Below are 12,227 nucleotides of genomic sequence, written 5' to 3'. Positions count from 1 at the left end.
CAAGAACAATTCTAACTCATATTTCTTTTCGTCATAATTGTAAAAGGTTATTGATATTTTGCACTGGGTGCACACACTCATTTCGAGGGGCAAGGATTTTTTACAGCAAAAGTCGAGCTTAAAGGGAGAACATAATCGTTACAACCATAAGACGTTTAATGCAAAAATACTTCAGCTTCAAAATGCAGTTGTTGTACCCTCTTGTCCCGTTCCAAGGCCCAATGGATTGAATGACGTAGAGAAGACTTAGGATACGGTGCACCAACTCATTTTGTACAAATACAATTGTTTCATTACGAAAACTTGTACAATGTACAAATCACGACAGTACCTAGTTCGGTGTATCATTGACACAGTTGTACGTGCTATGAGCAAGATATGAAGCAAATTGACCAAAGAAAAATCGTCGTATTCTGTACATGTTAACACAATACAATTAGTGTATCAAGTTCCACACTATGTGGTTATGTGACTTGTTTCCTCTTCACTGCACTGTATATTTCAACCTTCACCTGCCACATGTTGTCCAGAATAGTCTTCTATATGTTTGTTTTCAACGTCCTTTGTCCTCAAAACATATTGTTTTAAAATCCCTATAGTCACATAAACAACATCAACATGTATACTAAAATATAAAAAATAATACTTATCATTCCTATATTTTAATTTTCAATTAAAGGTTATAGATAACATTGAAATCGAATGTACCGCGCACAGGTGGCCTTACAGGTAAGATATATGATAGGTGAGGACAATATCTAATCGACGTATCTCGGGAAAACAAGACCGTACACGCTGTTCAGTAGGTAAGACTTAGACTTTCTCTGACTGATTACAATCAGAAAGATCGCGGAGGACATGGAGGTGAACGTATCCGTTGTTAGGTAAATATATCCTTATCGTTATATACATGTAACAGACAGTATTAACAAAAGACAACTTTGGAATGATGTATACGGGAACAAGGGTTTTAACATTCAACTCTTTTTAATAGTATTTAGTTGTTTCGGAATGAAACTCCGTGACCGAAGATATGGATACATATAAAGTATATAATAGAACGATCATCTTTGGTAGTTTAACGATGTGTAGTTCCATTGCTAGCTTTAACTTTAAATCCGTATTGACGAACATCATAATCACATGGCACTATATATGTTTTAACAAGGTGAATGATCTAGAGAAGGTAAAAATAGATCCGGTCACTTTATCGGGTTTGGTTGTGTCGTAACGGTCAAGTGGGATTAAAGTTAAGCCGAGCCTAAGTATACTAGTAGAAGCGTTACAGTGTATTAGCACTATTGTTCATTCACTGCCACTGGGTATGTATAGATCGGTGTGTAACCTACATATGTGTCAACTACTCCCCCAGCCACCCACGCACACACACTCGTCCCCGATAGGATTTACCATTGGTACACTACACTTAGGCTTTATTGACCTTTTTTTAAACACGAGCCCTTAGTGATATCGACACCCAACATGTTTTTAATGTTCTTCCGGACGCTTGTTGTGGTATGTCACTATGTCAACCTTTACACAATTAACGAAATACTTAGTCAATACATCTAAATGATTTACATTATGAATACATTTTCTAGATTGTAAAGTAATCCATGTCCTCGTAGATCTCCTTGTTAAATTCCAATGTACAATTTAGAAAGATTACGAACAACTCGGTTTAAAACAATAATTGTATTTAACACATACTGAATATGAATTCTATGTACACTCGTTTATCCTGTATAAGTATACCTGGTTAATTTGTCCTCGGGATATTTGATTTATGCCATGATACGTACATTATGTTATACATACAGCAAACTCAATATGTTCAAAGATGATTCCAAATCCAATTATAATATCCAGTATGTTCTAAGAGGATTTACAGTCTAACAGAGGTTATATTGTAGCTGTGTATGTAAAGAATAAAGTAGTAATATGTATCACCAGACCAGTCACCCCAGGTCTGAAGTCTTATCATTGAGGACAACTCACCAATTGTCGACACCTGAATCTAGTTACAGTGTATCGTAAAGCAGTAACTTGATTTTACTGTCAGAACATCACTTACTAAATAGTTTGTAAAGATAAACATCATTGTGATACAAATTTACCAATTGTGCGTGTTCACAGGTTATCTTTTCTTTATAGGTAAATAACAATGAAGGATTCCAATACATAGTCATTTAGAGATTTACAGGTTGAAGGGAGCGTCGAAATATTAAAACAAAGCATAACAATATTAAGCTACAAATGCCATGAATATCATTTAAAATCAAGCATTAACTGAAACATGTTCAAATGAAAAAAGTCCTATTGTTTTTAAAAATTTAAATCACTGACGTATGTCTTTAACATAGAATAATCTAAAACTTAATACGCTTGATAATTAAACACTAGTTCTAAAAGATTCCATACTATCCTGTCATAGCTTGAAGTAAAATTACGAAACCCAATATTTTTTGTTTAAACAGTTGTAACTACGGGTGTTCAAGAAAACTGGTAAACTTCCAGAGAGGTCCCGTCCTTAAATAACCATAGCTGTTGATAGGACGTTAAACAATACTAAACCAAACCAAACCCAGAGAGGTCAGTTGATTTTCTACCGACAATTTTTATTTAGCTATACATCGCCTTAACATATCACCACCACCTATACCAACCACCATCAATAGTTTCACGTTAACCGTATGCGTTCATGTTTATCATTTAAAAAACTATTAGACATGTTCTGCTAGTCACTAGAAGGCTCTACTGATAATGCATTCGGAGTAAACTTAACTTTACAGGTCATCATTCTGAAGTTTGTTACAAATAATCGTTTTAATCATTAACATAAAACAACATTTTTGTGGCTTTATCTATTTCTTTGCACAAACCCAATGGTATTAACGAAAGAAATAGTCGCACTTCCATTGAATGTAACGAAGGATTTTTATTTATTGTAAAAAGAAAAAAGAAACGTTCATAAACGAGATCCCAACTATTGATTAAATGCCACAAATAGTCTGTTATGTCAAGACAGGATTTTATAGATTAAGCTTATTGTCTGGCTAAAATATTTACCGGACATATAAACATGAGTGACACAAATGAGTTTCTAAAGATAAAAGTTCCAATGATTTCATGAATACCCCTAATAACATACAACTAGTAATACAGGGTTTTACTAAGCTTGGATCATTTTACCTATCTTGGTTGTATTTTTCCTGAGCCGTCAAGTGCAATATGATAGTGTCCCATGGGGAAATTGATAAAGAGGGCAAGTACAGTACAAAAAAAATCTGATTATTGGAAAATTCATAACCAACGTGAGCCACCCCACAACCAATCGATGGCTTTCCACTATCAAAGAGCTGAGATACTTAAAGTATCGTCTGACCAAGTCAATTGACGACAACACTTAGAAATGAACAGAAATATTACCACTGTACCATAAATAGATTTGGTATCCGTGAATACTTTTCCCTAAATTCTAAGTAAACTTTCTATGGGCGGTACCAATCACTGCATCTACAGTCTGACCTAGTTCATGTTATCCTATTGTGTCTTTCTATGGACGATATCAAGCACTGATTCTACCGTATGACCTAGTTATTATGATCACATTGTATCTGTCTATGGACATAACCCCAAACTGAATTTCCCGTCTAACCTAGTTAATGTTATCCCATTGTATCGGTGTACGGACGGTACCCAGCAATGAATTAACCGTCTGACCTAGTTAATATTATCCCATTGTATTGTTCTATGGACAGTACCCATGACTTGATATACCGTCTGACCTAGTTAATGTTATCCCATGGTATTTTTCTATTGACGATACCAAGAACTGATTCTTCCGTCTGACCTAGTTAACGTTATCCAATTGTATCTGTTTATGGACAGTACCCAGCACTGATTCTTCCGTCTGACCTAGTTAACGTTATCCAATTGTATCTGTTTATGGACGGTACCCAACTCCGAATCTACCGTCAGACCTAGTTAATGTTATCCCATTGTATATGTCTATGGACGGTGCCCAGCATTGCATCTCCCCGTCTGACCTAATTAACGTTATCCCATTGTATTTGTCTATGGTCAGTACCCAGCACTGATTCTTCCGTCTGACCTAGTTAACGTTATCCAATTGTATCTGTTTATGGGCGGTACCCAACTCCGAATCTACCGTCAGACCTAGTTTATGTTATCCCATTTTATCTGTGTATGGACGGGGCCCAGCATTGCATCTCCCCGTCTGACCTAATTAACGTTATCTCATTGTTTTCGTCTATGGACAGTACCCAGCACTGATTCTACCGTCTGACCTAGTTAATATTATCCCATTGTATTGTTCTATGGACGATACCAAGCACTGATTCTTCCGTCTGACCTAGTTAATGTTATCCCATGGTATTTTTCTATTGACGATACCAAGAACTGATTCTTCCGTCTGACCTAGTTAATGTTATCCAATTGTATGGGTTTATGGACGGTACCAGCACTGAATCTACCGTCTGACCTAATTAACGTTACAATGTATCACATCGTTTCTGTGTATGGACGGTACCCAGCACTGAATCTACCGTCTGACCTAATTAACGTTATCTCATCGTATCTGTCTATGGAAAGTACCAAGCACTGAATCGACCGTCTGACCTAGTTCATGTTATCCTATTGTATCTACCCAGCACTGAATCTACCGTCTGACCCAGTGAATGTTATCATATTGAATCTGTCTGTGAGTACTATACTGTACTTGTTTTAGCGTATAACAGTGTTAACGTTATCTCACTGTGTCTGTCTATGGACGGTAACTCGTACTGTTTGCACCGTATGATCTAGTTAACGTAATCTCACCATATCATTTGTCACCAATTGACTAATTGTAGTAAACACACACTGTGACCTAGCGCGAATGCTTTTTGTATTCTTTTGAAAAGAAAACTCGTACAAATACACAACATTATTACTCTTTTATATTAACAATACTACGAATATAAAAAGTTTCTCGATATCACTGTTCACTCATGCAGGGTATATTTTTGTGTACAATCGTTGTTAGCCTATAGTACAACGAAAACATTAGCAACAATTAGGGGCAGGACGGAGGGTAAGAAATAAAACGTCCAGGTATGTTTTGTAGAAATATGAAGCATTCTACTATATTGATAAAACTTTGAGACCGTAAAATAAGACCAGGTGTTCCTGAAGGATAAACGTCTGCTGCGTTATCAATGACATCTGCCGTTTGAATTTAGTTCAAATTGAAGTAGGATCACGTCCTCAAAGCGGGAAATGGGGTAATCACCACCAAACAACAAATGTATATTTGGTGTAAGTAATCCTTTTCTTCTTTAATCATCTGCAACTCATTTTCTGGGTTTTTTTCTGGTTTTTTAAAGACATAATTTTTTAGTGACGGAATGTGAGAGAACAAACAAATGTAAAAAAAAAATAAAAAATGAAAATTAAATCAAATAAATAATCTGTATCGTTAAACCAAGATATCTAAAAATTTCTAACAACTGGGGTTGAATACTGGTGGACCTACCTCTTTNTAGTGTAGATTAAGGACTTCCCCGTCTTAGACTCTCTACTGCTCTCTACCTCTATCGCATTAGTGTAGATTAAGGATTTCCTCGTCAGAGGCTCTCTACTGCTATCCTGGTGGACCAACCTCTATCGCATTAGTGTATATTAAGGATTTCCTCGTCAGAGGCTCTCTACTGCTATACTGGTGGACCAACCTCTAACTTATTAATGTAGATTAAGGACGTCCCTGCCAGAGGCTTTCTACTGCTATCCTAACCAATAAACCTCTATCGTACTAGTGTAGATTAAGGACTTCCCCGTCTTAGCCCCTCTACTGCTCTCTACCTCTATCGCATTAGTGCAGATTAAGGATTTCCTCGTCAGAGGCTATCTACTGCTATACTGGTGGACGAACCTCTAACTTATTAATGGAGATTAAGGACGTCCCTGCCAGAGGATCTCTACTGCTATCCTAACGAATAAACCCCTATCGTACTAGTGTAGATTAAGGACGTCCCTGCCAGAGGCTCTCTACTGCTATCCTAACGAATAAACCTCTATCGTACTAGTGTAGATTAAGGACTTCCCCGTCTTAGACTCTCTACTGCTCTCTACCTCTATCGCATTAGTGCAGATTAAGGATTTCCTCGTCAGAGGCTCTCTACTGCTATCCTGGTGGACCAACCTCTATCTTATTAATGTAGATTAAGGATTTCCCCGCCAGAGGCTCTCTACTGCTATCCTGGTGGACCAACCTCTATCGCATTAGTGTAGATTAAGGATTTCCCCGCCAAAGGCTCTCTACTGCTATCTTAATGGATAAACCTCTATCGCATTAGTGTAGATTAAGGATTTCCCCGCCAAAGGCTCTCTACTGCTATCTTAATGGATAACCCTCTATCGCATTAGTGTAGATTAAGGATTTCCCCGCCAAAGGCTCTCTACTGCTATCTTAATGGATAACCCTCTATCGCATTAGTGTAGATTAAGGATTTCCCCGCCAAAGGCTCTCTACTGCTATCTTAATGGATAACCCTCTATCGCATTAGTGTAGATTAAGGATTTCCCCGCCATAGGCTCGCTACTGCTATCTTAATGGATAAACCTCTATCGCATTAGTGTAGATTAATGACTTCTCCGTCAGAGGCTATACATTGCTATCCGTTCACTTTTACGAAAATAATCTAAAAAGACAATTTTCAATTCATTTTTTTATTCAAACGACCATTGCACATACATGAATTTGCTAAGCACACAAAGAGTGACTGAAGAATGAGTAAAGACGAAATTTGATATTTCAGACCTCGTACACTATAGATTTGTCGCAGCCTTTAACAATGCTATAGTTTGGTTGCGTATGTGTACCTGATCAAAGTCTCGCAAAAACCATAACAAAAAGTCTACACATGATCCATTATGTCATTTACATCATTAATGATAATGTTTTATTCATATAAACGATGGTTTGTTTCCAATGATGGGTGAAATCACGTCATACGAGGAAATTTAATGCGACGGCATACATTACCTGTCTTGTACCTAACGCCTATGTGTTTTAATGCGTGCTCTGAGAACGTAGAACTGACACACGTGTGATGTTTATTAATGCGTGCTCTGAGAACGTAGACCTGACACACGTGTGATGTTAAACGTTGACAGGTAATTGTCCTGTCACATAACAAGCTGGCTTGGTCAGATACTCAATGTTACCATAACAGAGCCATGAAGCAGACTAAGCACGACGTGTACGTGGTCAATGACGGCTACTGTATGGAGACCACACGGTAAGCCACTTGTTCATCAATAGAAACTTTTAAGATTCAAGCTGAACTGAACAGAGGTGTGATTTTTAATAACATGTTATAATTTTCATCATACATAGAAAATTTCTAAGAAATAAGCTGACTTGCATTTTTATCAAAGGAAATGAGTCAGTAAATGCCTGTGTCCATGGAATTTAAGGGTCTAGAACCTACGTAGTCGTCCCATGACTGTTCAGTTGTACGGCGGCCAATCTTATAGGTATGCTCGACGCTTTGGTTTTTGGCCGTCACTTTGTGTCCGTTTTTTGACGTCGATGTCTGAGATCACCACTTAATATAACTGGTCAGTCCGATGGACGTCCAGGTCAAGAGATAAACAAAAGCAGTTCATCCAATTGACGTTCAGGTAAAAAACACTTTATTGTTTTGCCTTAGCTGCTTGGTTTAATCATTGCCATAAACTAAACCTATAGAACACAAGTTTAAACAATAGTATATACCAGTGCTAAATAAAATTGAGGCGAATTTGGAGCAAAATTAACTTTAAAGTAAAGTAAAGAAAGAACGAGAAAATACAGACTGATAAAGGTAAACAATCTTATACATGTGTGTATGTATACCTACTAGAACTCGGCACGTACATGTACGTTTGATAAATATGTCGATGTTCTCCTGGACAGGAGTATTGGTCTGTTATGTCAATAATTATCAACACTTAAGGAGATATATTTGGGTAGGTCTCTGAGTAGTATTAGTATGTCTTTCAGTACATTGAAAACAGATGAATAAGAAATGGAATCCCCAATCATCAAAATCAAATGTCTGTAATGATTGTACATGTTTATTGACATGAATGAATTATGGTTTTAACGGGATAGAATGAATAATGACTACGTGTTAATGATCCTGTAAAAGATTACCACGAATAAGTCATAGTCTCGTCACCAGAAAACTCGGTGAACGTTACGGAATGAGTCTGTTTCCTATGTCTTAGTGATATCTGTTCCTACCGGTTTCGTAAGTCAAGAATGTTTCTGCTTGTGTAATTTGGCATTCCTGTAACGATATGTGTAGCTTTTATATATGTATTTTTTTTCTCTAAAAGACAAACAATAAAAGAGCAATGAAAGAAATATAAAATGTTTTTTTTCAATTCATTTTTTATTTGCGGAGCATCCTGATATGTTTCAGAGCACTTTTACAAATACAAATGCAGTTTTTATATGTGCTGAGCATTAACTAGTTATTGTTATTGTTGTTTTTATTCCCTACCATTATCGACAAAATCGCATATTAACATTAAATCGAAGGTATAGCATTTATGTTTGAGATGGTGACAGCTTTGTGGAAAAAGTAAATTATACAAGCCAACTACATGTATCAGTCCAAAATTGTATTCGATATAAGTCGATGTTTATAAATGTCTCAGTAGATGCTGGTGAGCTATCCGAGTAGTAAATTGATGTATCGTTATCAAACATTCAGGAACAAATTAACAAGCTTATAAGAAATGTCAGTTAGATACAGAGGGAATGTTAATGGCCAAAGTACAAATAAACAAGGTAGTACAGTATTAGCTGTTTTATTTCAAGGCTTGGTGTTTTAAACGTAGCCTTGTTGATGACGGTGTGACATAATCATTCAATCGAGCTAAACTATAGGCCAGAGACTCACATTAGTTTTTAGTATCTTTTTATTAGTCCTGCATGCCGAACATGATCCAAACTATAAGCATATCACATAAAACTGAACATGGTGCTGGGTGTTGTTTTGAGATTCCCAAAACTATTATGAAATATTTCTATTAGACGATGTACATAAATATTAGAATAACAGGATTGAATTCAAGGTCGGTTCAAAGTATAGAGGAACTATCATCTAACAGATAATCGGTCAATGTTTGGTAACCAGAGACCTTACCTACAGTAAAGAACATAAATAGGTCTGTTACTACAAGGTGTGTGTAATTGAAGCTAGTTTCCTTTGATTTATACCAATATTTAAACAGTAAAGGCATTTGTATTTGGCTATATGTGTAAGGCTTTGTTGACTGAAGTTATCCTTATAGTACCTACTGCTTTTCTCCGTGGAGTGGCTTTAAAATGTTTACAACATTTTAGTGAGTGAATGGTAGATCTTCATTGTAAAGTTAGTCCTATGTTTAAACCAGGTCCACTACACATCCCTGGTTTAAACGTGTTAAGTCTAATTCCTAACACAATTACAACAATTTGCTGGGTACAGTTGTCAAACAGGAGGAGGTGCATCTATATTTTTTTATGATTGTCAGAGGTTAAAAGAGACTTCGTATCCGTTTCGAAGGTTGGGTTGATTTAAAGTAATATAATAGTATAGAAGTCCGTACGTTAATGTCTATGTTTTGATATTATTTATTATGTTCATTGGCGTGACCTATTAACTGATTCGTTGTCACTTCGGCGGTATGAGGACGTTACATTACCTGTATTTGACCTACATGTAGATTTAAACGCCAGCTGTTGTCGACGAGGCAGAAGGCACTAACCTGTATTTGACCGACATGTAGATTTAAACGTCAGCTGTTGTCGATGAGGCAGAAGGCACTTACCCTTCCGATACTCCTGGTCTTTTATCTCTGTGTACTTTTCAAAATCTCAATGTAAATCTTTACTTTGTCCATATCCTACCCTAGAATATGAGTTAGAGTTCGAGTTTTGTTTACACTGTGGTGTTGTCTTTTGTGTTTGTTGTTGTTTCGTTTTAGCGTCTTTATTTGAATATCATTATGTATAACATCTGATAGAAATACAATATATAAGAAGTGTACAGGGTCAAGACTGACTACGAAATACCTATAATATTTTAAATCAATGTCGATTTATTATCAATAAATGAACTTTATAATCTACCATAATTTGTACATGAAAATTTTGCTCTAACATCTTCTCAATAGACCGCTGACTGTTTTCCGGGAATTAAATCATGCCCATGTTGGGCGTTTTAATTAAATATAAGAACAGATTTTGAGGGATTTTCTTTCAATCCAACGCATTTCTTTTCCAGAATGTCCTTACATCGAAAACGTTGATAGGTCTGAAATATAGACTTCAATCCCACTGCTGAGTAATTGGTCCTCGACGGAATTATTTATTAAACCGTCTTTCCTATGGCATCATTAGTTAACCTTTTTGCTAAAGATTGCATCGATGCAAATTATTAAGAGGCTTTTGGGCTTCCTAGGACTGGACTTGTAAAAGAGGCTTTTGGGCCTGCTAGGACTGGACTTGAAAAAGAAGGTTTTGGGCCAGCTAGGACTGGACTTGTAAATGAAGGTTTTGGGCCTACTAGGACTGGACTTGTAAATGAAGGTTTTGGGCCTGCTAGGACTGGACTTGTTAATGAGGGTTTTGGGCCTGCTAGGACTGGACTTATAAATGAAGGTTTTGGGCCTGCTAGGACTGGACTTGTAAATGAAGGTTTTGGGCCTGCTAGGATGGACTTGTAAATGAAGGTTTTGGGCCTGCTAGGACTCGACTTGTAAATGAAGGTTTTGGGCCTGCTAGGACTCGACTTGTAAATGAAGGTTTTGGGCCTGCTAGGACGGGACTTGTTAATGAGGGTTTTGGGCCTGCTAGGACTGGACTTATAAATGAAGGTTTTGGGCCTGCTAGGACTGGACTTGTAAAAGAAGGTTTTGGGCCTGCTAGGACCGGACTTGTAAATGAAGGTTTTGGGCCTGCTAGGACTCGACTTGTAAATGAAGGTTTTGGGCCTGCTAGGACTCGACTTGTAAATGAAGGTTTTGGGCCTGCTAGGACTGGACTTGTTAATGAGGGTTTTGGGCCTGCTAGGACTGGACTTGTAAATGAAGGTTTTGGGCCTACTAGGACTGGACTTGTAAATGAAGGTTTTGGGCCTGTTAGGACTGGACTTGTAAATGAAGGTTTTGGGCCTGTTAGGACTGGACTTGTAAATGAAGGTTTTGGGCCTACTAGGACTGGACTTGTAAATGAAGGTTTTGGGCCTGTTAGGACTGGACTTGTAAATGAAGGTTTTGGGCCTGTTAGGACTGGACTTGTAAATGAAGGTTTTGGGCCTACTAGGACTGGACTTGTAAATGAAGGTTTTGGGCCTGTTAGGACTGGACTTGTAAATGAAGGTTTTGGGCCTACTAGGACTGGACTTGTAAATGAAGGTTTTGGGCCTGTTAGGACTGGACTTGTAAATGAAGGTTTTGGGCCTGTTAGGACTGGACTAGTAAATGAAGGTTTTGGGCCTGCTAGGACTGGACTTGTATAAGAAGGTTTTGGGCCTGCTAGTGCTTAAGGTCGTCCGTGTCATGTTCTGTAGGAACATCTTTTACCTATTGTCGGTATCAAGTTCCTTCATCAAAGGCCAATATCATTGAAGATTGTAAATGAACATTTTACTTTATTTATTACGTTTTTTTTAAACTTAATTGCATCCTAAAACTGAACATAAATGTACGAGTAACAAAGGATTTGAAATACATGAAGTGCTGATATGAATCAAGTTAGCTTAATTTTTCAATCATTTCCCAACTGTAAATTGAGATCGGCGCTACGTGATATTTCGTCGTTTAAGAACGCTTACTATGAAGGTCGGAAGGGCTAAAGTGGGAATCTCAACATCCGCTTTAGAGATTGAAAGCTATCGTACAGTCACCAAATATTTACTATGGTCTGTGATATGATCGCATTAGTCTTTTTTGACGTTTCTCTCTCCGCCACGCATAACGCGTATCCATCGTAAGAAGCAAAAATGTAGCTGAATTTTATTCCAGGCACATTGTTTGCACTGACGATACAGACAATGACAATACAGACGATCCAGACACTGACGATCCCGACACTGACGATCCAGACACTGACGATACGGACACTGACATGATACAGACACTGACGATACAGACACTGACATGATACAGACACTGAAGATACAGACACT

At 37.4% G+C, this 12,227-nt stretch overlaps 1 protein-coding gene across 2 annotated transcripts in view; it reads left to right on the top strand.

The window, feature by feature from the left end:
• Positions 1–857: 857 nt before the first annotated feature.
• LOC110460823 (solute carrier family 23 member 1-like) overlaps positions 858–12,227 on the top strand; it is a 100,570-nt gene continuing 89,200 nt past the window's right edge. The window contains exon 1 of one of the 2 annotated variants that reach the window (XM_021513991.1): positions 858–884. In XM_021513991.1, coding sequence (XP_021369666.1) covers positions 859–884 — 26 coding nt within the window. In that variant the 5' untranslated portion in view covers position 858. Of the gene's footprint in view, positions 885–7,081; positions 7,302–12,227 lie in introns of those variants that run through there. The other variant, XM_021513989.1, reaches the window with a different exon arrangement.

This window comes from Mizuhopecten yessoensis, unplaced genomic scaffold, assembly GCF_002113885.1.
Source record: "Mizuhopecten yessoensis strain PY_sf001 unplaced genomic scaffold, ASM211388v2 scaffold10483, whole genome shotgun sequence".
Classification (NCBI taxonomy): Eukaryota; Metazoa; Mollusca; class Bivalvia; order Pectinida; family Pectinidae; genus Mizuhopecten; species Mizuhopecten yessoensis.
Note: the sequence above shows the minus strand (reverse complement) of the source record. Positions and strands in the feature narration are given on the sequence as shown.